The 27,371-nt window shown below is 45.3% G+C and overlaps 1 protein-coding gene across 1 annotated transcript in view; it reads left to right on the top strand.

The window, feature by feature from the left end:
- Positions 1–27,371, top strand: part of LOC109868679 (pappalysin-1) — a 123,436-nt gene that overhangs the window by 28,492 nt on the left and 67,573 nt on the right. Inside the window, exons 7-10 of the mRNA XM_031802535.1 lie at positions 2,373–2,874; positions 18,119–18,247; positions 18,546–18,637; positions 21,788–21,984. Of these exons, the coding sequence (XP_031658395.1) occupies positions 2,373–2,874; positions 18,119–18,247; positions 18,546–18,637; positions 21,788–21,984 (920 nt within the window). The remainder of the gene's footprint in view (positions 1–2,372; positions 2,875–18,118; positions 18,248–18,545; positions 18,638–21,787; positions 21,985–27,371) is intronic.

The following is a 27,371-nucleotide window of genomic DNA, read 5'->3' as shown; positions in this document are numbered from 1 at the left end:
TGAATCACAGTGGAACCTTGAACCCAGAACGTTCCAATTCAGCGTTCTGGTTCATTTCATTGTATAATGTCACAGGAATTCCCTCCGATATCCTATAAAAGAGTTGCACTATATAAAAGCATCAGCGCGCCAGGAGAAGGTTGTGTTTTTTTTTTCAACATTGGGATGTTGAATGGAGGCCAGCGAGGTTGATCTGGAAAAGAAGGAGAGGTGTGGTGGATGTGTGCTGAAGAAAATATCTGCAAACTCCCCAGGCGAGGGAGAGGAGAGGAGCCGGACTGTCAGTCACCACTCCTCCTTCAGGCCCTCTGCTTTCCCCATCACTCACCCTTCCCACCACGTTCTCCATCCCTCACCCCTGTCACCCACGCCAACCGTTTAGACTGCAGATATCATATGCAGAGAGATGGAATGAATGACTGACTGACGTTTATTGGGCTTCTAGACTATGAGGAATCGCTTGATTGGTTTAATGTAACAATTGGAAAATATATGCTGTCATACAGCTATGAATGTGTTCACACAGATGACACAGTAAGGCTCTCAAGGGACAAAACAAAAGTGAGCAAGACATATTTCCATTGTAGTTCCTCTCATGCCCTCTAGTTAGAGGTCATGGCATGAATTCAAGTAGTGAAAGTTACTTCCGTGCAAGTCAGTCATTCTGTGTGTTTGACTCCATTCCATGAATTCCATTCCAGCCATTACAATGAGTCTGTCCTCCTATTGCTCCTCCCACCAGCCTCCTCTGAGGACAATGGGTACTTCAGTGCAAGTCATTCAGTCTGTTGTGTGTGTTATAGAGAGTGTGACGTATGATGGAGAGGTTCTTAGAAAGCAGAGTGCATGCCCGGACATATCCCTCTATGTTTATCTATCCGTATCCCAGTTCATTCCAGTCCCCTGTTTCCAGCACTCCACAATTCCACACCGTCTGATTCCCACATGATGCCGGAGGGCGAAACACTACACATTCAACCCTACTGCAATTAAGCTGGAATTCCTCCAAATGTCTCTTTCCTCCTTTCCTAGAACAAGCGATCTCCTAGACAGGTTAATACCCCCATGGGATTAGCAAATCAAGTGAGAAAGCAAGTCCTCCTATTCAAAGGCCAGGTTTGGATTGTCTGAACACCTTGAGGGCCTTTCAGCAACCTGGGAGGCAAGGCTAGGTCAGATGCTTCAGAGCTGTTTTTATAACAGAGAGTAGATTTAACCCTAATGAAAAGGTGCTGTCTTGGTTGGATTTTAAGGATAAAATCTGTAATACTTAAAATGACTTTATTGGTAATTCTACAGTGTTTAAAAACAGACATGGGTCTTGCCAAGGTTGCATATAATCTTTATGCATTTTTTAAAAACTTACTCTATAGATGATCTTATGATGGATGACATCCCCATCCTGTCTCATGGTATATCTGGAACCTCTGGTATCCGGAGTAGGAGTTCTAGAGCAGGAGGACAGCCCATCATAACAGCTGACATTACAAAATATTTTCAGTGGCTAAAACTCCTTTCCTCAAAAAGTCAATGAAAAACTAAACACAGAATGTGAGGGGCACATTATGAGAGAGAGAGAGAGAGGCTGGGTGCAAAACTATAGAGTATCTCAGTTCCTCAGTTTCTTTTCTCTCCTTTTTTTCAAAGTTACCTCTACTCTGGCCACACACACACTTACAATAATAAATGTGTTGAGATAATGTGGCCTGGAAACCGAATTCGGTGCTCACTTGATTAAACACTGGAATTCTGTGCCCAGAATTGAGGTTAGCAAATGGGTTTGTCGGTTGCCAGTTTGGAAGTGCACAAAAGGAAAACAGGGAGAACACAGTGTCTTCCATAACGCTGGCTTCTCAAAGCGCTTGATGAATGTTGGTATACGTCACTCTGGATAATACGAGGTAGCTGTGGACTCCAAATATGGCTGGAGGAGTGCTGTTTGGTGTTGTAATGACTGCCACTGAAGTGAGAACCCTGTGCAGGGCCTCTCTCAAGAGGAACACAGGCAGCTCCCCTGCTTTACTGACAATGAACTCAGTCCCGTGTCTGTCGCATGTAGTCAACTGCTGAGAAAAGCCAACAGCTCATTCAGCCCTGATACTTCACCTGCAACAGCCATTTGTAGTCAGTCAGACCACTGTTCTATATACACATTATATATTTATTTTTTCGACATGCACCTGCAGCTCTTCCCTGCATACAAACGAATTCAAACAACCACACATGGTCATGTTTGCAAATGCAATAACCTAACCTTTGTTTTCTATTGTATTTCATTTTCTCTGTGTTAGTTGTGTCTGAGTGTGTATTTACTTTATAGTTGTTTATATGTTATGTCTGATCTGCTGTACCTCTGTCCTTTTGACCCCCAGGACCTCCAGATGTGGAGCAGGCGTGTGAGCCCAGCGTGCGCACCTGGAGCCCCAACGCCGGCATCGAGCAGGGGGCCGTGGGACTGTCCGAGTGCCCACTGCAGGGCTGCATGCTCCAGCTAGAATTCCCCCACCCACTGGTGCCCGACTCCCTCACTGTATGGGTCACCTTCTTCAGCCCCGAGGAGACGGCCTTTCCCGCCATCCACAACATCCTGCTCCTGACCGTGAGTGGAAACAACCTTTCGTTGGGCCCTAGTAACGTGTTCTGTGATACGCCACTGACGCTGAAGCTGGACGTGGAGGAGGAGGTGTACGGTGTGCAGTTCTTCACCATGGAGCAGCACCTGGAGATTGATGCTACCCTGCTGGCATCTAAGCCCAACTGCCTGCTGTGCCGCCACTGCAAGCCTCTCCGCCACCGACTGCTGCGCCAGCCACCATTCTCCCACGCCCCCCACGGTGTGGTGTTGAACGAACCTACCAGGCGATACACTGACAGGTGAGGGACCAGACTGGGGTAGTTAGCAGTTTACTGTCAGTTACACGCAGCTTTGAATGTCTTGACTGTGTGGGTTGTACTGTATTGGCCTAATGTAGCTTAATGATACACCAGGATTGCTGCGTTCTCTGCTTAATGGGTGAGAAATTGCAGAGTAAGCATTATCTCTTCACACTGCAAATTAATCTGATCTTGAGCCCAATCTCCTCACTGACCCTGGGTCGGGGAAAAAAATCATATTTTTGCACCAAGTTGTTATTGGTCAGGGGGTGAAACAGAGCCAAAGTTAATATGCTGAGGCAAGCGCTGCAGCTGCAGGCTGATTTAAGCCTGGGCCCTGCCTGCCTGCCTGCCTGCCTGCCTGCCTGCCTGCCTGCCTGCCTGCCTGCCTGCCTGCCTGCCTGCCTGCCTGCCTGTGTCCAGAGGAGCAGCTGGTGTGGTCTTCTTGGCCTATACTCTGTCTACCCCAGCCAGGCACCAGAGATCTGGGCTGTGGGCTCCGTATATCTCCCCTCTGGGATGGGCCTCAGCCTACCTCCCCTCTCTCTAGCTCTCTGGCCAGTCCAGTCCTGGGCGGAGTGATACTTGCACCGGTAGAATTAAGTGTTTTTGACTATTTTGACGATCTCAGAAATGTTTCGCAGTTAAATATTATGTATTTTGGGGTCGGAAGAAATCTTTTAAAATCCCAAATTAGAAACCTCTGTGAAAATGTTTCCTATAAAGATAAATGTCATGATGTCTCAATGTGTTCTTTTCAAACATCCTCAGGCGTGTTCGGTGGGCCACCACCAGTTTGATGGTTTCAAATCCACTGGCCAACACCCACTTCTCGAATCAAAGGTCATTCATTGCTAGCCACATTTTTGGGGGGACTTGCAGGGTAAAACGAATGTCTTGTTGATGGCATTATCTGTGCACGGTGGCAGAGTTTTGTGCTTTCCTTTCATGGAATGTGCTGACTAGATAAAGGTAGCACTCTCCATGGCGTTGCCATGTGTTGTGCAATTTCACTATCATGCTGTCAGCATAGTTCACATAAGAAGGAAAGTGGATGATAAGACACGATAGGGTGAGTATGCCTGTTATGCAAGATAGAGAGGGTATGCCTGCGCGTAGCACATCAGAATAACACCTGGTAATGAAGCATTTATAATGGATTACTAAATCCTTTATTCATGTTTCAATCATTACTCCCTCATTTGTAAATATTAGTAAGCTAGTTATTCCCACATTCATTAACACATTTTCAAGTATGTCATTATGTTTCATAAGATCGTTCATAAGATGTTGAATATAGATCCTTATAAACCCTTTACTAATCATCAGTAAAGTATTTTTCCAGTATCTAAAGTGAGGGCTATTTATACTTTATAAATACTTTTATAAATGTTTTGAGTGTCCAGTGTCATTTCTCACAAAAATATGGATATGTCATATTGGTAGACATTCCAGCAGTACCTGATGCTCCATCATCATGTCCTGCTCCATCCTAGGTCTCAAAATGGCCCCTGGAACATATCAATGGTTAAACAACAAGCCCACAATACAGAGGATTGGTTAAACATTTCATTCCAAAACAGTCACACTGTTGTAGTAGTGTGGTGTGTAACTTCATACACACTCTATGCTGAGTAAAGTCATGTTTTTCTTCCCGAAAATGCTTACATGACTGTTTGTTACTGTTGAACTTTTCTACCAAAACCAAAGTGTGGATTGCAGTCACTCCATCGAGCAGTTCATAGACTGCTTATGAAGTAAGAAAGCAAATATCAGAATACCTGATTTAGCTGAACTATCCTAATCACATTTAAAGAATTACTACCATTAAAAGACCAGTAAAAGTGCAGCCCCCCAAACAATTGTATGTGGTTCAAATACTGAAGCACTGGAAGCATTTAAAGGTTATACATATAACATTTCTATCTGCAAATACCTCTAAATGTCAATCACATATCAGTAGTAATGAAGGGATAAACATCCATTTGAGAAAAACTGTCTGGTCCTGCCAGCTGTTGGATGCAGGCTACATCTCCCTGTTTAATGATTTGTTGGTTTGCGAGGTTGACAAAATTGGCAAAACATTGGCATTTACATTTACAACTCTTCCTCACGTCCTTGCAACAGTTGTTTCACAACAGTTTTTGTGAAAATATGTTTCCTTTAACATCCTGTACTGTGTGCTTATTCTTTTACCATTGATATGCTCCAGGCTATTTTGAAACCTTAATAAATCCCCTTATGGTCTAAGGGTGCGGGATTGCTTTCTACTAAGCTAACATAAGGAATTGTTTTAAGATGGTCATACCAAGGACCATTTAGATATTAGATTTTTAAAATTTTAGGACCCCTGTAGGTATCAAAAAAAGATTCAACTAAATTATTTGATGAAACATTGAATTTGGCCTTAGTGCTATTAGCCCTTAGAAACACATTGAATAACAGATTCATACATGGAACAAGAAATCTAAATGAGAATGTTGTGAAGTGTCTGTCCTTTACCTGAGAGATGTAAGAAAGGTCAGAAAAAAAATAATGTGGAATTATCTGTATACCATTGATGTGTAAATGCCCCATTCCCTTCCATTCATTTTTCATCCCGGTACCAGATTACCTTCAGCTGAGTCCTGTGACACTTGTGGGGGTCGTAAAGCAAAACGTCAAGAAAAGCAAAACGGAGAACACTCATCTTCCCATAGAGTGCACATATTAGTTTGTAACCAGAACCATTCAGACACTACGTTTTCGTGAAAAGACAGATGTTTTGGGACGTCTCCTGGTCTGACAAACAGCGCTGTGGCTCTGCCACCTTCCACCGCGGATGCAAAAGGCCAACATTGGCGGATGCGGTGGTATGAGACGCAGCCCATGCAAAAAACAGACATTTCTAACTTAAACAGACAGATTTGATTATGTTAATTAGATGTCGGACATCGATTAACGAGGACATCGATTAAGGAGCGTCAGGTACTGCTGGAATGTCTACCGATATTTTTGTGAGAAATAACACTGGCCATTCAAAAGAAAGTATAAATGGCCCTCGCTTTAGATTAGACCCCACAAAAATACTTTACTAATGATTAGTAAATGGTTTATAAGGACCTATATTAAACATCTTCATGATCTCATGAAACATTATTACATACTTTTAAAGTTGTTATAAATGTGTGAATAACTAGCTTATTAACATTTACAAATGAGGGCGTTATGAATAATGAATAATAATGCATTATGAATAAACAATTTACTAATCCATTATGAATGCTTCATGACAAGATGTTATTGGAATGTTTTTCTGCATGCACTGGTGTACTTAGTGGTATTGTGGCCACAGCAATTGCTCTTGGAGCTCTGAAGCTGGTAGAATGTCAGTTGTGAGTGTCTATTGGTGGTGCATTTTGGTCTATGGTCTTGGTGCATTTCAATGGTTTTGGTGGATTTCAATGGCCTTGGGTGGATCATCATGGCGATGGCCTGTGTTGGCTTACGCTTTTGTTGTGTAAGAGGAGTTTGACGTCATTCCCAGAGAGAAAGGTCCAGGTCAACCCACAGCAAAGGATTCCTCATCATAGGAGTCAATCTAACACACATGCATGCATGCACACACGCACACACACACACACACACACACACACACACACACACACACACACACACACACACACACACACACACACACACACACACACACACACACACACACACACACACACACACACACACACACACACACACACACACAGACACACAGATTAGATAGGGGTGGTTGGAGAACAGTTTGGGGGTCACCCAGATCTTTTGACATGTTTTGAAGTCGGCGGAAGTGTTGTGGTTGACCCATGGTTTTTCTGCTGGAGTGTTTTGATTGACCCATGGTTAGTTTGCTGGATCGTCATGGTTCACTGGCTCCCCAGGCCTGTTTCCATAGACAGAGGGCTGACCTCCCACACTCAGCCCACTGCCCTTCCCCTGAAATGGGGCACGGAAGGGGAGGTAGAGGCCTCCCTGGCTCCCTATTCAAGGTTGGATGTATGAGAGGGTGAGGGGTGGGAGGTCAGGCTAGTGGGGGTGAGTTATGAAGGGGTGAGCAGGGGGTGGGATGGAGATGAGAGGGAGAGAGCTGGAATGTTGGACTGGTTGGGGGTAAACCATGGAGTGGTTAGGGGTGGGCTGAGAGGAGGGTTAGTGGGTGTGATGGGGGGACCCTAGCCTTCTGAGACCCCCTGGCCCATAGGCTAATCCTTTCCCTGACCTGGGTCCTCTAGGTCCTCTGGGTCCTCTGGCCTGTCAGGGTCTCAAAACCTATTCAGTTCTGACGTGACGGGACCCCCCAGCCCGGGAGGGAGAGGGCAGCTGCCCTCTACGCTACCCTTTTCACTGGGACCCCTTCCCCCTGTTCTGGCCTTCTCCTTCACACTTTTATCCCCTATGTTCTCCTATGCTCTTACCCCTGTGGCCCCATGGCCCTGCTCCTCTCCTGTCAAGTCCACTGTTGCTCTAGCCCTGAGAAGACAACCTCTTCACCTCTACTCAGAGAACTCTGTTGTTTTCTCAGCTCTGACTGCTTGACTTGTAGGTTTTCTGTTTTCTTTTCGCCAGCAATACGAGATTGGGGATGTAGAATACACTTCCTAGGTATTTGAGAGAAATGGCTGTGTGCTCCAACGGTAATTGTTTTAGATCGCCTCCATGTGCGGATTATTTTCGGGGAGGTTTTTGGTTTTGTTTGTCACATATGCGTGCAAACATTACAGACTTTTTTCCCTCCATGGTCTAAGCCCATTTTGTCAAGAGTATAATACTGGGTATGGTTTTAAAGACTCTGTCTACTGAAAATAAAACATTCCACACCTCCCCCCTCCACCTAGTGGTTGAACATTGGGCCAGTAACCGAAAGGTTGTTCGATCGAATCCCTGAGCTGACAAGGTAAAAATGTAAAAATCTGTCGATCTGCCCCTGAGCAAGGCAGTTAACCCATTGTACCCTGGGCGCCGGAGACGTGGATGTCGATTATGGCTGCCCCCCCCCCCCCCGCATCTCTCTGATTCATAGGGGTTGGGTTAAATGCAGAAGACAGATTTCTGTTGAAGGCATTCAGTTGTACAACTGACTAGGTATCCCCCTCTCCTCTTCACCTCTCTTCCTCCTCTTCTCCTCATAACACATTCTCTCTGTCTCCATGGCCCCCTCCACTCCCACAAAGCCCCACTGTGCCCTGCGCTCCCTCCGCCATCCTCTGCCTGCTCTCTGTCCATGAGGAGCAGCATTAGCACTGAGCCTTGCATAAGCTCTCTAATATGAACCATAATGGTGAGTGGCAGACAGAGGAAGTGGAGGAGGCAGCAGCGGGTCCCGGGATGTCTGGACGTCTCACCCCCCCCCCCCCCCCCACACAGAACAATTTTTCAAAGAATTGCAACCGGACTTCCCAAGGATAAAATTGGGCCAGGTCCAAAAAGTGGATTTGGAGGGATAGTTCAGGTGGAATGTTCAGGAAAGGGTTAAGTTTCTCTGTGGGAAGCAGAGAAACCCATTTTACTGTAAAGTGCTAAATTGAAGTGTAAGGTCCATGCCGGTAAGATTCTAATGGTTGTTATGATAAAGAGGTTCCCTGTAGGGTTCCCACAATGAAACTCCACAGGTATCTGCAGCCTCAGACTTGGCTCAAATATATACTGTATGTCAAATACTTTAAGGAACATCTATAGGGGATTTAAGGTAAAATTACTTAGCACATTTTGTTTGACATCAATGGTTTCCATTGTTATTACTATCATTACTTATACTGTCTTTGCTGATATTCCTACTTTGGCACTGTCCATATGTTAGGTTTACTCTCCACTGTCTGATTTGGCAGAATGAGTGCACCACTCAGCAGTGAGTCATTGACGCTAGGCTAGGCCAGTGGAGTTCCTCGCTAAGTGACGCGTCAACATCTGAACCATAGGAGTGATGGAACTTCCCGTACGTGTCATCAATGTGAGACAAACTGTTGTGTAGCTTGGTATTGTGCTGTATTGAGGTAATGTCTAATTCCTTATAATATAGCGGAAAATATATTGGATCTTATGATTCAAGCATAGATAGAAGAGGCACTGCCACCAACTCCTTGTGACTCGTGCTAATATGAACATCGTCATTTTACATTGTAGAGTTGCAGGACATTGAGTGATGTAAGTCTGAGAGGTCTTACTGTGTAGCACTTGAATTTGTTGAAGACTTAATAGGCAGGAAACCTCACATGTATGGCATCTGTCACCATGACCAAATTGCTTTATTTATTGTATTAAGGTTTAATCTAAGCATTTCTTCAACAATCTTCGATTTTTCTGGCCTCTCATCTAGTATCTTTACGGCACAAACACGCACGCACACACACACAAACACACTTCCGCATGCAATCAGGTGGTGATATCAAAAACACCTTTGAAAGGCATATTACTGTGCATTGTGCCAGACTCTAAGTCTGTGGTGAGATAAGGTCTCTATTCTCACAAGGGCCTTAGGGAAGAATGTCTGGATGAACTGCAATGGAAACCGCCATGACGAAATCTTATCACGCGACAACTTGTTGGCAGTAGAGCTAAAGACTTGCATGGAGAATAGTGGCATGGAGAATAGTGGCATGGAGAATAGTGGCATGGAGAATAGTGGCATGGTAAATAGTGGCATGGAGAATAGTGGCATGGAGAATAGTGGCATGGAGAATAGTGGCATGGAGAATAGTGGCATGGAGAATAGTGGCATGGAGAACAGTGGCATGGAGAATAGTGGCATGGAGAATAGTGGCATGGAGAATAGTGGCATGGAGAATAGTGGCATGGAGAACAGTGGCATGGAGAATAGTGGCATGGAGAACAGGAACTAGGCTTATATTGTCCCAAGAATACACATAGACTGTTTACCAACACTGGAGCTCAGTGGATGACTACAGGCTGAAATTAATCAGATGTGTTGTGTCACAACCATTTGTGTTCATCTCTATTTGCAACGATGGAATAGAATTCATCACAATACCTTTTTAGAAACAAAGATATACATTGTTCTGATTCCCTCTAAACATAATATAAAGGCCCTAATCTGTTGAAGTCTTGGTCCCGCAATGTCAGAAGGTGGTTTAGTGAGCTCACAAAAGCTATTTTCAAGCCCCAGGTCTGTCTGGAAGGATCCGTGGTCCAGAATAGTCTCTGTGTGATCGAGTATCAGCCCAAACTAGAGGGGCTCCCAGGGCCATAAACCACATATCTATCACCTGAATGTGTGTACACACATACACACAAATGCCTGAACCACTTCCCATCAAGATATCAGTGCTACAGGTTGCCTTGAGTGATGTCAGAGTTTCCCCTTTCAACCTCTCTCCCCTCTGTCATGACAGGTGTTGTTCTTATGTAGGTCCCCCCGGAGGATATTTCACATGCAAGTTATTGTCTTTGGTGGTCCCTGGTGGTCCCTGGTGGTCCCTGGTGGCCCCTGGTTGTCCCTGGTGGCCCCCGTGTCTGTTCAGCCTCTCTTGACACTATTTGAAAAGTATGTTTTATTTTCCTTTTACCTCATTTTTACCATTATCTACTGCATCCCAATGTTTTTTTCTCTCCGTCCTCTTCCTCCTCTTCCTCCTCCTCTTTCTTTTCCCTCCAAGACTGAGGAGCATTTGGAGATGGGAGGCTGAGAGTGGTGGCTGATCTTGGCAGAGGACATGAAGGAAGCCTGATGTGACCTGTTGCTCTGATATGAGACGCATAGTAAAAATCACCAGAGGTCTGCGACGTGGCTCTCCGAGCATCGAGAATAAGCCGTCTGCCTCTCTGTCTCGCTCTGTCACTCTCGTTTGCTCTGTCGTTCTCATGTTTTGTTTCCCAGCCATCCTTCCCGCCGTTCCAGCCGCTTGCCTCCTCCCGCATGGGTCACGTACATCCGAGCGAGGAATCACAGTGTGTGTATGTTTCTTGCCCTTGTCCCGTCCCGGGCCTGGCCTTATCACCCCCGGTGTTCTTTTTGTGACAGATTCGGAGGAAGGGGAGAGAGAGGGCCATGGTGCTTGTTGGCGGCGTCACTCATTCTGTCGCTCCCTCTGCTCGCTCATGTGTCCTCCAGGCTCATGTCTCCCACAGCTTTCCTTTTCCAGAGGCTTGAATAATTCAATTAAGACTAAAGGATATTTGAGAATGACCCCAGAGTTGCCTCGAAGCGGGCCAAGGCTGCGGAACACTGTGTAAAACAGAGCGGTCAAACATGTTGATAATAATCCAGTCAAAACCCAGACCCTCAATCTCCTACACAGCACCGGAGAACATTTGTAGGCCATACCTGCCTTTGTGTGTGTGTGCGTGTGTGTGTGAGTGGGTGTGTTTCCATTCTATCTGAGGCAGGACAGCCAATTGGAACCCCATGTTCTCTCTCCTGCTGTGGGGGAGTAGGAGAGTGACCGGGGCTTTGGGAAGAGAAGGCATGGAACACATTTCATACTGAAAACCACCACGGTAAAAAAGTCTTTCCTGCAGTAAATATTTTGACACATTTCGAAGGCTGTGTGTTCGGTCGGTGTGCTCTGTGCTGTGCATATGTGCGTGCAAGAGTGCATGTGTGTATATCTGCGTCTGAGTGTGTGTCTTTGTCTGCATTGCTCCTCTGTCTATGTGACTGTGTGTGCGTCTGTCTGCGCCTGTGCCTGCAATGAGCCTCCATCTGTGTGCGTGTCCCTGTGCATGTGTCTGCTTCCCTTCAAGTGTGTGTTTTATTGGATGTGAGCAACCCCATTCCCAGCAGTGTCCCGGTCAGAACAGAGCTAAATCCATGCATAAAAAGGCAGCCCGGACCATTCATGTTCAGGGCTCATTTGAATGATTTGTTTTGCCACTTAATAAACGTGACTGCTTCCCTGGCCGTTAGTGCCGACACCTCCTAAGTCTGCCGATGGCGGCTGGAAGAGAAGGGGCGAGGAAGGGGAAGGCTCTGGCCTCGTGTGAACCCATCTGTGAGTGCGATGGATGCCACAGCCATTGCAGCGGCTCTGGAACACAGGGCCGCTACAGTGTGTGTGTGTGTGTGTGTGTGTGTGTGTGTGTGTGTGTGTGTGTGTGTGTGTGTGTGTGTGTGTGTATTGTTTTGTTGTCGGGGAGTTGCCCGTAATCAACAGGCAAGGGCTTATGTTTCCCAGAGGGGGATAGACGTAAATGCTAATAATGAGGGAATTGTGTGTGTTTTTGTTTAACTATCCTTGTGGATAACAGAAGTCCTCACAAGGATAGTAAAACAAGGAAAATTCAGACAAGTGGGACACTTTTCCGGTCCACATGAGGAAAAATATAATTTTAGGGTTAGCGGTTAGGGTTACAATTAGGACTAGGGTTTAGGGGTTAGGTATAGTTTTAGGTTTGGGGTTAAGGTTAGGCTTAGGGTTCAGGTTAGCATTAATTTTAGGGTTAGGATTTTGGATGGGAATCAATTATTTGGTCCCACAAGGATAGCAATACAAACTGTGTGTGTGTGTGCATACGCGCCTATGTGCGTGTTCTTTAAATATCTGGCACGGGTATGGAGTAGGTTGTATGTAATACTGTGTTTTTCTGTTAGTGAGTGATCGAGAGCACGTGTGCATGCATGTGTGTTTTTGTGAGTATGTATGCTTGTGTGTTTGTGTGAGCGTGTGTGTGTGTGTATGTGTGCGTGCGTGCGTGCGCGCGCGCGTGTGTGTTTGTGTGTGCATGCGTGCGTGCGTGCGTGTGTGTGTGTGTGTGTGAGCTCAGAGGTGTGAGTAATACCAAAGAAATTCAGAAATGAATTGGACTTGATGGTCTATGTGGTTCTATTAACTGGCATTCTATAACATCTTCCCTGTTATTCTGTCTCCTGGAAAATCCTCTCCAAACATGAACCAGCAACTCTCATGATGATAACTGACCATTAAATCAAGTACAATCAAAACCAAGGCCAACCACATGCATATAGTATATCTCCTGATTACCTTGGCACATTCATTGTAGGGTGTCCAATCAAAAACTCATCTTTTGACCAATGGGTAAAATGATATGTTAGTTGTGTAGATAATCATCTAAGAAAACCAATGGTTCAAACCGCATGTCTCTATCATAATCTGTTCAAAACAAATTGGAGTGTCTACCCTTGTAGGATGGCCAGGATTAGGGTGACTAAATCAACGGAGGCCAGAGAAATAAAGTTGTCAAAAATCTGGAAAATAGCAAGGCGTCAGCTAGGCTGGAAGCTGTGTGAGAATTAAGGCTTATACCGTTGAACTCGTCGTCTTTCTTCTCAAATCCGGAAGACATAGAGGTAAGATGGATATCGATTTTGAGACATGATATTTTCATATTTTAGTATACCCTATTCACCCTATTCACCCTATTTACCCTATTCACCCTATTCACCCTATTCACCCTATTCACCCTATTCATATTAATGCCAAGTTCCTGTTATTTTTTTATGAATTCTCACAAAAACAATCTTTTCTCTGAATAGTCAATGGAGCACAGAGCGTACAGCAAGCTTTTCAAAACCTTTGACATTTAATTCAGCTCGTGTCATGCTAATTTTGCTAATTGCAACCCTTGGAAACAACTTGGAAGACGACGACCACAAAATGTAAAATCCTCAAAAGTTTCAGCGAGAAAGCTGCAACGCTTTGTCAACAGAACCCGGTGCTATTATCGAGTGCATTATGTTACGAAATCCGACTTTTTGGATACCATGTTAATGATACGTTAGAGAAAGACCCCACTGAACAATTCAGAACATGAAGAATCATATTTGTCTTGGTAAAATGTATTTTATAACATGAGGAAGTGAAATGCCATCACCACTGGGCAGAGTGGGTGGACACCCTGTTTATTGTGTCGTAGGCTACAGTGTTGAGATATCCTCCTGGCTCGGACCGCAGAGAGCACACTGATTCGGAGCTATGTAGCTGGATGTTTTTTTAACTCCCATCTTGTTTTTGGCCTGCGCGGGCCATATTATATTACACCCAATGAAAGCGGTGCTGAAGCCTCTCGCCAGATGTTTGTTTGTGTCCAAGTGTCCTCGGAGTGGGGCGGAAGGAGAGGTGTACAGCTGAGTATACTGTGGCCCCGTGGCTGTTCCCTCACCTCTATACCTAAACAGACACAGATGCACAAAAGGCATACATACACACTCACACATACTACATACTACACACACACACACACACACACACACACACACACACACACACACACACACACACACACACACACACACACACACACACACACACACACACACACACACACACACACATATACACACACACACACACACACACACATAAACAGACCCACACACATTCTGCGGTCACAGCGACCAGCACGCCTTGACCTTTTGTTCGAATGTGAACTCACTTTGTCTGTCTTTGTGGAGCGGCTCCATAGATATATCACTTACAGCACAACATAGTAGGAGGGGGAGAGGCAGGAACCCATACAGCCAGTAGGGACAGAGGTGTGGAGAAAGAGTGTGTGAATACTGTGCCATTTTCCTGAATATCCTGCAATAGAAACCTACTGTAACAGTCATACCCACCCTCACCCTGCTCATTAATCAATCAAATTGATTTATAAAGCGCTTTTAACATCAGTCGATGTCACAACAGCAAGCAATGCAGATGTGGAAGTAAGGTGTCTAGGAAGAACTCCCTAGAAAGGCCAGCACTTTGGAAGAAACCTAGAGAGGAACAAGGCTCTGAGGGGTGGCCAGTCCTCTTCTGGCTGTGCCTGGTGGAGATTATAACAGAACATGGCCAAGATGTTCAAACGTTCATAGATGACCAGCAGGGTCAGATAATAATAATCACAGTGGTTGTAGAGGGTGCAACAGGACAGCACCTCAGGAGTAGATGTCAGTTGGCTTTTCATAGCCGATCATTCAGAGTTAGAGACAGCAGATGCAGTAGAGAGAGAGTCCAAAACAGCAGGTCCGGGATTAGGTAGCACATCTAGTGAACAGGTCAGGGTTCCATAGCCGCAGGCAGAACAGTTGAAATTGGAGCAGCAGCATGACCAGGTGGACTGGGGACAGCAAGGAGTCATCAGGCCAGGTAGTCCTGGTGCATGGTGCTAGGGCTCAGGTCCTCCAAGAGAAGAGAGCGAGAAAGAGAGAGAGAATTAGTGGGAGTATACTTAAATTCACACAGGACACCAGATGACACAGGATACATATTCCAGATATAACAGACTGACCCTAGCCCTCCAACACATAAACTATTGCAGCATAAATACTGGAGGCTGAGACAGGAGTGGTCGGGAGACACTGTGGCCCTGTCTGACAATACCCCCGGACAGGCAAGATATAACCCCACCCACTTTGCCAAAGCACAGCCCCCACACCACTATATAATATATTCAACCACCAACCTACTACCCTGAGACAAGGCCGAGTATAGCCCAAAAAGATCTCCCCCACGGCACAAACCCGAGGGGGGCTCCAACCCGGACAGAAAGATCACATCAGTGACTCAACCCACTCAAGTGACGCATGGAAGAGCACCATTACGTAAGCCAGTGACTTAGTCCCCGTAATAGGGTTAGAGGCAGAGAATCCCAGTGGAGAGAGGGGAACCGGCCAGGCAGAGACAGCAAGGGTCATCGCCCCAGTGCCTCTCCGTTCACCTTCACACCCCTGGGCCAGACTACACTCAATCATAGGACCTACTGAAGAGATGAGTCTTCAATAAAGACTTAAAGGTCGAGACCGAATCCTAAGGACAGTAAGGAGGCCTGCATCTTTTGACCGTAGCGTGTATGTATGTACGGCAGGACCAAATCGGAAAGATAGGTAGGAGCAAGCCCATGTAATGCTTTGTAGGTTAGCAGTAAAACCTTGAAATCTTCCCTAGCCTTGACAGGAAGCCAGTATAGAGAGGATATCACTGGAGTAAAATGATCAAATTTTTTGGTTCTAGTCAAGATTCTAGCAGCTGTGTTTAGTACTAACTGGAGTTTATTTAGTGCTTTATCCGTGTAGCCAGAAAGTAGAGCATTGCAGCAGTCTAATCTAGAAGTGACAAAAGCATAGATGAATTTATCTACATCATTATTGGGCAGAAAGTTTCAGATTTTGGCAATGTTATGAAGATGGAAAAAATCTGTCCTTGAAACAGTCTTGATATGTTCGTCAAAAGAGAGACCAGGGTCCAAAGTAACGCAGAGGTCCTTCACAGTTTTATTTGACATGACTGTACAACCATCAAGATTAATTGTCAGATCCAACAGAAGATCTCTTTGGTTCTTGGGACCTAGAACAAGCATCTCTGTTTTGTCCGAGTTTAAAAGTAGAACGTTTGCAGCCATCCACTTCCTTATGTCTGAAACACAGGCTTCCACGGAGGGCAAATTTGGGGCTTCACCATGTTTCATCGAAATGTACAGCTGTGTATTGTCAGCATAGCAGTAAAAGTTAACATTATGTTTCCGAATGACATCACCAAGAGATAAAATATATAGTGAAAACAATAGTGGACCTAAAACTGAACCTTGCGGAACACCGAAAGGTACAGTTGATTTGTCAGAAGACAAACCATCCACAGAGACAAACTGATATATTTCTGACAGATAAGATCTAAACCAGGCCAGAACTTGTCCATGTAGACCAATTTGGGTTTTCAATCTCTCCAAAAGAATGTTGTGATCGATGGTATCAAAAGCAGCCCTAAGGTCTAGGAGCACGAGGACAGATGCAGAGCCTTGGTCTGATGCCATTAAAATATAATTTACCACCTTCACGAGTGCAGTCTCAATGCATTGATCGTACAGAGCCTTTATGGACCTCTCTTTGTAGGTTACTGGAATTTGTTCTTACAGGACTGAACTCAAACTGATGCGTAAAACACAAATTTTGTCAATGGGACGTGTGTGGAAGTTCCACACACAGATCTTAAGTTAGGATTCATCCTTAAATGCTCTTGGTTTTTCTAGGGCCAATAGTCTTGGCCACTCTATCACTACTCTAGGTCAGTGGGCTGAAGGTCTATTCTCTGTGTATATTTGTAGAGATGTGGTGTCAGCTAAAGGCTTATTCTCTGTGTGTGTTTGTAGAGATGTGGTGTCAGCTAAAGGCTTATTCTCTGTGTGTGTTTGTAGAGATGTGGTGCCAGCTAAAGGCTTATTCTCTGTGTGTGTTTGTAGAGATGTGGTGTCAGCTAAAGGCTTATTCTCTGTGTGTTTGTAGAGATGTGGTGCCAGCTAAAGGTTTATTCTCTGTGTGTGTTTGTAGAGATGTGGTGCCAAATAAAGGCTTATTCTCTGTGTGTGTTTGTAGAGATGTGGTGCCAGCTAAAGGTTTATTCTCTGTGTGTGTTTGTAGAGATGTGGTGTCACCTAAAGGCTTATTCTCTGTGTGTGTTTGTAGAGATGTGGTGCCAGCTAAAGGTTTATTCTCTGTGTGTGTTTGTAGAGATGTGGTGCCAGCTAAAGGCTTATTCTCTGTGTGTGTTTGTAGAGATGTGGTGTCAGCTAAAGGCTTATTCTCTGTGTGTGTTTGTAGAGATGTGGTGTCAGCTAAAGGTTTATTCTCTGTGTGTGTTTGTAGAGATGTGGTGCCAGCTAAAGGCTTATTCTCTGTGTGTGTTTGTAGAGATGTGGTGTCAGCTAAAGGCTTATTCTCTGTGTGTGTTTGTAGAGATGTGGTGTCAGCTAAAGGCTTATTCTCTGTGTGTGTTTGTAGAGATGTGGTGCCAGCTAAAGGTTTATTCTCTGTGTGTTTGTAGAGATGTGGTGTCAGCTAAAGGCTTATTCTCTGTGTGTGTTTGTAGAGATGTGGTGCCAGCTAAAGGTTTATTCTCTGTGTGTGTTTGTAGAGATGTGGTGCCAGCTAAAGGCTTATTCTCTGTGTGTGTTTGTAGAGATGTGGTGCCAGCTAAAGGTTTATTCTCTGTGTGTGTTTGTAGAGATGTGGTGTCAGCTAAAGGCTTATTCTCTGTGTGTGTTTGTAGAGATGTGGTGCCAGCTAAAGGTTTATTCTCTGTGTGTTTGTAGAGATGTGGTGTCAGCTAAAGGCTTATTCTCTGTGTGTGTTTGTAGAGATGTGGTGCCAGCTAAAGGTTGCTCCCCTCTATGTGTGTGTGTGTGTGTGTGTGTGTATGTGTGTGTGTGTGTGTGTGTGTGTGTGTGTGTGTGTGTGTGTGTGTGTGCATGTGTGTGTGCGCTTGGATGTGTTTCCGTTTTTATCTGGGGCAGGACAGCTAAAGTTTTCATCTGTGTGTGTCTTTAGGGATGTGGTACCAAGCAGTGTGTACACCTACCAGGTCCAAACCATCTCAGCCCGCAGTGAGAGTGAACCCTCCCCACCCCTCACCCACCAGCTTGGGGCACCATACTGTGGAGACGGACGCATCCAGAGGTAACGTGTGTGTGTGTGTTTGCATGTCTTGCATGTCTTGCGTGTGATTGTTCTCCCAGTAACAGTCTCCTGTCTGTCTGTCTGTCTGTCTGTCTGTCTGTCTGTCTGTCTGTCTGTCTGTCTGTCTGTCTGTCTGTCTGTCTGTCTGTCTGTCTGTCTGTCTGTCTGTCTGTCTGTCTGTCTGTCTGTCTGTCTGTCTGTCTGTCTGTCTGTCTGTCTGTCTGTCTGTCTCTCTCTCTCTCTCTCTCTCTCTCTCTCTCTCTCTCTCTCTCTCTCTCTCTCTCTCTCTCTCTCTCAGGGCCCAGGGAGAGGAGTGTGATGATATGAACTCCATGAATGGAGACGGCTGCTCCAGCCAGTGTAAGAAGGAGCCCTTCTTCAACTGTGTCGGTACGTCCTCCTCAGCACCATCAACATTTTAACCATTGTAGTTATTTGTCCCTAGTTAACATATTAGTTATACGGTATGTCACTTATGGTGACATATTTTCTAAATGTCACGGACACACAACCAATCGAATATGAATAACCGTTATTTAACACAGTGGCTGGTTCTATGACTCAAAATGGATAATGTCCACAGCTGACACATTATGCATGCTTCAAAGGGTGATTCATTGGTAAGACACAGAAGAATACAATTTCCATCCCCATTGAGATCTCTATGAGGGCGGAACTACACAGACACATTTTACTTTCCATTCCAATTTGACGATTTCATTGGTCCCTTGAACTTAGCAAGTTTATTTTGATTGGCCAGCTGTTACGGTAGTTCCTGTGCCTCTTAGCAGTAGGAGGATGCTCCAGTGTGTGTGGTTGAGAGGCGTATGAGTTGTGGGGAGATGTGAGTAACATGCTAGTCACACGCTGGCTCTGTGAGTGACAGCGGCGAGGCATTCGCTAGTTTCACATCTGTGTCTGGGACTTGTCCAAAGGGCTTGATGCGTTTCTCATAAGAGCAGATGCCATGATGTATCATGGTCATGTTGATGTCTCGCTGAGAGTCTGGGAAGGATTGTCCTTTGAAGAGAGAATTAACAACTTCACTCAGTGGATTGGATCCTCTGGCGTTCTCGTCAGTCACTGTTTGGTCAATAGATGGATGATTTCCTGTCCTCCTTCGAGTGATTATTTTTCTCTTCCTCTCCTGTTTTTTCATACAATAAAAAGTCCCATTGTGTCATAGCTGATCTCGCCTCATCGAGTGATGTGTTTGTATGTGCATGCATGCACATGTTTGCATGAGCGTTTGTGTGTGTGTGTGTCTCACAACTCCCGTGAGAGCACGGCAGCGTCGGTTTCCGTTGACCGCAGCGCTCTGGGATATGTGTGTGTGACTGCCTGACATATTCCTAGTTTTTGTGTGGAAATCGGACACTATAATGAAGGGACCTTCTGTCTGTCGGTCTGCCTGTTGAACGAGCGGCTAACACAGAGCATGGTGCAGCCTGACGTGCTCTCAGGCTAGGGAGAAGGGACAGATACTGTACACATACTGTTGCCATAAGGGAATAAATTAAATGTGTATAGGCTGAGGAGGGAAGTTGACTGGGTTCCCTTGTTGAATAGAGTCATCGTACAGCTTCACAGAACAGCTCTCGTTCTCTCTGGCCTCCCCCTCTTTATCTATCTATTCCCAATGTTATTCAGCCTCCTTCTACCTCCTTGTTTTCCTCTGTAACCCTTGCTTTCTTCTCCTCTCTCTTCTGGTTCATCAATTTTATCATTGTTTCCCTCCTGAACTCAATCACCTCTTCTCTCAGTCTCTCAGTCTCTCAGTCACTCCTTCTCTTTCCCTCTCTCTCTTTTTCACTCTCAGTTTCTCACCTTTTCTCTCTCTGCCTCTCACTCTCCATCCGTTTGGAGTGGCAGGAGTGCATTCTATATGCCCCCTCTGCAGCCCCTCGTTTCAACATCGTCAGAGCAGAGTACAGCACTAAGCGGAGCAGAGCTGGGGAGGGCTGGAATTTCGAGGAGGCCCAGCCAACTTGGCACAGAATGCCGCCTTCCCCTTAACTGGAACCCCGACACTGAGAGCACACGCACAACCCAGCCTCCTTTAGCCCAGCTCCAGCCCCAACTCCAGCCCCAGTTCCAGCCCCAATTCCAGCCCCAACTCCAGGCCCAGCTCCATCCCCAGCCCCAGCTCCAGCCCCAGCCCCAGCTCCAGCTCCAACTCCAGCCCCAGCTCCAGCCCCAACTCCAGCCCCAACTCCATCCCCAGCCCCAACTTCAGCCCCAGCTCCAGCCCCAGCCCCAGTTCCAGCCCCAGCTCCAGCCCCAGCTCCAGCCCCAGCCCCAACTCCAGCCCCAACTCCAGCCCCAGCCCCAGCTCCAGCCCCAGCTCCAGCCCCAACTCCTGGTGGGATGTCTGGAAAAGCCATTCTGGTGTATCCTCCTGCCTGGTCTCGCTCTCTCAACTCTCTCTCTCGCCCCCTCCTCTCTCTCTAAATAAAACAGAAACGATCCTAATCTGTCAAGTTCATCAGATAGTGTTACGCTCCTGGAGGCCCTACTCTTTCCCAGCCTTCCCCTGCAGGAGAGGGCACCCCTTGAGTGTTACTTTATTTATGCAGACATCCCATTTCTGTCAACTGAAACGAAAACAATGATGGGAGACAAGCAAGGGAAAGCTGGAACTGCAGAGAGGGCAGAGAGGGCAGACATGTTTACACTCTGTGAGAGGAGAGGGGGAGGAGGTGAGAAGAGAAGGAGGGGAGAGAGATGGATTTTAAAATACTCCCACTGTTGATACATTGTACTCTTAGAGAGAAACTGATGTTATGGTGTGCAGCAATGGAGTTGCATCTTGTGGGATGTGTTTGTCACTCACTGTTGGTCAGTATCTGAGAGAACTGTCTCTGTGTTACCCAAGATGCCTTGTGTGCTTGAGGAAAAAGATCCCTTCGATAATGGACTCGTCCACTTACCAGTCCTCAAAGCACACACTCTAACAAATATATATATATATTCCATTTAGCAGACGCTTTTAAATCAAGCGACTTCAAGTCATGCATACATACATTTACGTATGGGTGGCCCAGGGAATCGAACCCGCAACCCTGGCAGTGTAAGCACCATGCTCCACTAAAATACTGACCATGCTAAAAGGGCTTATTTAAACAAATAAAAGCTTTTTATCCTAAACAGATAGCATCTCTAGCTTCCTCTATCCCCATGTTGAATGCTCTCTACCAAATAGTTTTCGGACCTCATGAATAAAGCAGGAATAATCGTTGAGGTGTGGTACAGTAGTGAGTGTGGCCTAAACATCCATCACAAGACAAGACAATAAACCAAGACAATATCAACTCTTAGCAAATGCAGTTGATAGTTAAAGTGCAATGGATAAGCTATGATATATATATTGCGTAATCTGGGCCCAGTTCAACAAGTTCATTGACATCAACACTAACAGTTTTGAAACTGTTTTCAAGTTCATTCACATACACACATTAACCTCCACACAATCCAAACGGTTTAAGAGTGAACATTAAGATTGAATCTCTTCACTCTTCTCTCTTCTCTCCCTCCCTCCAGAGGAGCCCAGTATGTGTTACTTCTACGACGGTGACGGAGTGTGTGAGGACTTTGAGCGGGAGACGAGCGTGAGGGACTGTGGCCTGTATACCCCCAGTGGCTTCTTGGACCAGTGGGCCACAGCCGTGCACGTGTCCCACCAGGAGAGTCTCTACTGCCCTGGCGAGGTGGCCGCCGGCTATCCTGCTGTCACTAAGGTACTTCCTTCAAATTATAAAAAAAAAATGTTTACCCCTTTTTCATGGTATCCAATTGGTAGTTACAGTCTTGTCCCATCCCGTACGGACTTGGGAGAGGCGTGCGTCCTCTGAAACACAACCCAGCCAAGCCATACTGCTCACCTAACCCGGAAGCTAGCCACACCAATGTGTTCGAGGAAACACTGTGAACCTGGCAACCATGTCAGCGTGCACTGCACCCTGCCTGCCAAAGGAGTCACTAGTGTGAGATGGGACAAGAACATCCCTGCCAACCAAACGCTCCCCTAACCCGGACAACGCTGGGCCAATTGTGCACCGCCCCATGGGTCTCCCAGTTGCGGCCAGGCTGCAACAGAGCCTGGACTTGAACCCAAGATCTCTAGTGGCACAGCTTGCACTGCAATGCAGTGCCTTAAACTACTGCACCACTTGAGGCCCAGCTACTTCCTTAATGTACATCCTTAATCTACGCCACACCACATTATAGGTAGTGTTCAATAGGGCACTCAACAGACAACATTTGAAACACTTTGCAGCAAACTTTGGTGTTTGTTATTGGTACTTGTCCAGGTAATCCTCCATTTTTCAGCACCAAGTAGTTTTAACAATGACATGGTTTTCCATGAGTGGTTATGACAGACAGATAATGGTAGCCAATGTGATGTGTACATGCCCCCCCACATTACCTTGTTGAATATTTTTGGTATTATTTAGCTACTTATGAATGTCTGTATCTGTTACTGTGAGCTGAGTCTATGTTCAGGGGCTTGTAAGGTCACGAAGACAACGGATGTCTACACTTCACCTTGACAGGCCCCCATGATGTCAGCATTTTGTTTGGGAAGTTTATTGCGCTTTCTCATCTCAGAAGTCTCCAGCTTTTCTTTTTTTGGGGGGAGGAAACTGAGCCCGAAAAGCTCTTGAAAACGTTATCTGATTCATTTTTGGCCCCGGGGTGTTGTAAAGAGAGAGCTGTCTGTTGTCTGAGGTGAAGTTTATAGCTTTCATTAATGTAATGCTTATGGAGGACAGGAGAAGATATCATTGATTCCACTCAGAGACTCTGGGGCCATTGATCTGTTGCTGTCTTGGGACACAGGGAATCACTGAGTGCCAAAAACACACTACACAGAGAACAACTGCATTAGGTTCTGTCCTATTGAACCTCTCTCTGCTCTACAGGCCGTTACCACAATGTTATTAGATTGGATATAATGATTAACAAAGTGTTATTTAATTGGAGGCAGGCTTATTAAAAGACCCCACAAAAGGGCAACGTAACTCATGTTCTCGAGCGGAAAAGCTTGATCAGGTTCCACCTCAGAAGAATGACGCAGGTTACATATACATATTAATGAATTGGGGGTGGGAAGGAACGTTGAGGTGATTTCGCCCTTCAAATAGGGCACTGATAGGCTTTCAGTGTAGCTAGCTAGCATGCTAACCTTATCTCGCTTAGCTAGCTATCTTGCTAACCTTATCTCGCTTAGCTAGCTATCTTGCTAACCTTATCTCGCTTAGCTAGCTATCTTGCTAACCTTATCTAGCTAGCTAATGTTATCTGTTGTTACTGTCTTATTTACTTTTTACTACACCGTATTCAAAAGATTAGCCAGCTTGCTAGGGATATGGCTGGCTATGGCTGGAGCTGGGTTTGTCATAAGCATTTAAGGGAAAATATTTCCAACAGAAACTAGTATCTTTGACTTCACCAATATAGTTGTGGCATTTTCCATAAATTGTTACTGTGAATCAGCTAAAGAAATAGTATTAAGATGAATCTCCGGTAATACGGATAACTGTTGAAAGGTTGACATGCGTTTTTTCTACATTGTATTGGACACGGACCGTGCAACCTTTGGTAGGCAGGCTGCTGGCAGGCTTTGGCTGCAGTACAGAAAAGCCAAATCAGCCCGTGCTCATAGTTCTCATAGAGGAAGAAATGATAGTCTACAATGACTTTGCTCAAGATGCACACCGCAAATGACAACACCCTGAGCACATCAGACACAAAACACCAATACAAATGTGACAACAGCACAACAAAATAGATGAACAAGGTCCTTGAATTTTCTTTCGCAACTTCCTTTTCATTATAGGACAGACAATTGTGGTTTCTAGCTGCACCAATCAAAGCAGTGGAGTGTGTAGTGAAACAGTAGTGAATGGTAAAAACCATTCATCTTGGGGCAACGGGGGGAGAGGGGTTCCAAAATGAAATCATATCACGCAATTTAACAATTTCTAAAATTATCATATATATTTTTTAATACAGACTAGCAAAAACATTATAGCAATTTGACAAATGATGCAATGGATTATGATAACTTTCTGTTAAAAAAGTGGAGTCGCAAAAACATACGTTTGAATTTTCTCCATGGCTCAGGAGGCCAAGTGGATGCACGGCTGTTTGGCTCAGCTCAAAGAGGAAGCAGTTTGCAGCTGTTTCTGATTAATAAACAATGTTATAAAAACCAGCCCCGATGCAAAATTTAGTCTGGAAATTATTTTCACAGTATATCATAAGAAAACACAACATTGACACAATTTCCATGAATGTCCCACTTCGGATTTCCCAATTCAAGCCCAAATATATCAAACAATTACTCACTAGCTAGGTTTCCACCCATGCAAATATTCTAAAATCTCCATAAAATGGATTGGTTGCGGATAAAAGTCTGTGCATGATGACGTAGTACACATGAAAATGACTTTTGCAGTTAAATTCCCATGTACTGAATAAAAAATACAAGTTTAATGGGGTTCCATCGCATTTTCAACTCACTGATTGTTTTGTCACACAAATGTTTGCGTTATATACATAGCAAATGTGCCAAAAGCTCAAAAGCTCATTACCTTCCACTTTCATCACCTTGTTAAGTTCATCATCATTTATTTCATCTATAGCCTAAGAAAGTGTATGCTTTCCTGAGTCACAATGAGGAGAACCATGCAACATATCGTATTACTTCGATATGATGGCTATTATATCAATATTTTTTTGCACAAGTGTTTCCACTGATATTTCTCACATAATTAAGCTTACCGATACAATATAATCCCACCTTCTCTAGAATATTTTCTTTTGTTGACATTTTGAGGGAAACCTGGTTATTGACTTAAATCATTGTGCAGCATCTTGAGTAACTCAGAAAAAAAGTGCCGCTGCTGTGGCTTTAATGTGTTATATGATTGGACATAGTACAGGGAAAATGGACTGGTATGGAACAGACATGTTTGTATTATTTGTATAATATCATACTGTAAGTATGTATGTGACCATTTCTGCCCGATTGACAGAGATCTTACTATAAAACCAAAACAACATTTTAAATAGACAGGAATCATCTTACAGACTTCAAAAAGAGTGGCATACATCCCACTGAAACTATTGGGACTAGAAGCACTTCAGTGTGGTCCTTTGCAGCTTAGTTGGTAGAGCATAGTCCTTGTAAGGCCAGGGTAGTGGGATCAATTCCTGGGACCACCCACATGTAAAATGTATGCACGCATGACTGAGTCGCTTTTGGATAAAAGTGTCTGCATATATTCATGATTTCAGAACTGTTTTTGCACAAAGAATGTAATTGAGTCTACACAGTGTTTTCAATACAGAGAAAGGTGGCCCCTCAATACAAGTGTTGAGCTCCCTTTGTGACGTCAATGTTCATACTATCTGCACGAGCTCACAGCTCAATGCGTGTGAGAGAGGAGACAAAGTGTGTTCCCACCAATGTAGTTGCATAAGAAGCTATTTTCCCTGAAGACCCAGCAGAACAGCACACGTGCTCCAGAAATGATTTCTACTGTGAAGAACACAGTGCCCTGGGTCAGCTTGAGATGGTATCACTGCCAAACTGCAAGGCCACCTACCGTAGGCTACACACACACCATCACATGCACACACACTCACACTGTACGCATACACACGCATACACCATACAACAACATCTGACGCTATCCAGGAACAGCAGCAGCTACAGTAGCAGCATGTGTTCACCCTGAGTTAAGGGCCTTGTGGTTTCAGTGTCTTAAAACACTCGGATGAAAAACACTGGGTTTAGTTGGGTTCATCTGATATGCCTTTACTGTTGATCGTTACAGTAATGGCTACTTTTCAGCACATGCTTCCTCAACCTGTCAGACTTCCCTTGGACTCCCCGTGCCCAGCTCCTGCCGCACCTTTAGGGAGATCCTTCATCCAGACGTGGCACGCACACACTCTATTTGATCCTGGCCTGTGCGCTCAGAGATAATATCTCCCCCAGTCAAGATGACAATAAAGCTGTCTCACAAAATTAGAGTACTCAGCTACCTCTTTGTATGGACTACACGCCTCACACACAATATCCCCCGCCTTCCATTCTCTCTCCCCCAAAGGTGGGCACAGGAGATGACACGTTCTGATTTCCTGTCTACTGTAACCAGAGCACCTAGGGTTTATTGGTAACATAAGCAACTTCCACAGACTCAAGTTTGCTCGTTACAGTTTTCCCTCCATGCAAGACTGATTGGGGCACTATCCAGTTCTGCTTCCCGCTGAAGGTTGCTACTGCACTGTACCGAAGCAATGTTGTTCGCCCTTAACTATACATATAGGTGTTTTTGGCAATGTTACGTGCTGTAACTAGATAGTTACACACGGGTGTAACACTTACTTTTCCAGCGATGTTGCTGATACATAGACTTTATTGTTTTCTTTCATGACTTTTCCATGTTTACTGTTTAGTGCAGATTTCACTTGGACATAACAGGTTTACCAGAAACCTACAGTTTCCCACTGTACCATATACATTCTATTCACGCTTTGAGGCTGAACTTCACATGTCATGGCTCAGAGCTGTGAGGTCATGGAAACGAGTTTGGGGCATGGAACCATGGGCGCTTCTGATCTGGATCTTCAGTGGTAAACAAGGGCAAGGGCCGCCCACCAGCCAGCAGCCCCAGCCCCAGCCCCCCCCCCCCCCCCCCCCCATCGTGGGTAACTATGTTTGATGGCAGGTAGTGTCGGTGATGGTGGAAGGCTCCTGGCTCCAAACACTCTTGTTGTTTTCTACCACGCTTGTTGTGTCCCCCACCGTGGTCGGGGCAGTGTCGGGCCAGGTGGGGTTTCAACATCGCAAAGGGACAGGGAGGCAGGGTGTGCGGGGACCAGAGGGAGAGAGCTAGTGATAGGAATCTGTCAGGATGCACGAAAGGAACAACAGACGAATGGAGGACGAAGGCACTTGGGATGGTTTTACTGGTTATTCATGGAATCTGACTGGGGTTACGGAGGGTGTATCTACAGGCAGGCCAGATGCACACAGGCCAACATATGTCTGCACCTGGTTAGATACAGTAAATTAACTTCTTATAGGAAGTTCAGGGAAAACTTTTGCCAA

Source organism: Oncorhynchus kisutch, linkage group LG23 (genome assembly GCF_002021735.2).
Source record: "Oncorhynchus kisutch isolate 150728-3 linkage group LG23, Okis_V2, whole genome shotgun sequence".
In the NCBI taxonomy this organism is placed as follows: Eukaryota; Metazoa; Chordata; class Actinopteri; order Salmoniformes; family Salmonidae; genus Oncorhynchus; species Oncorhynchus kisutch.
Note: the sequence above shows the minus strand (reverse complement) of the source record. Positions and strands in the feature narration are given on the sequence as shown.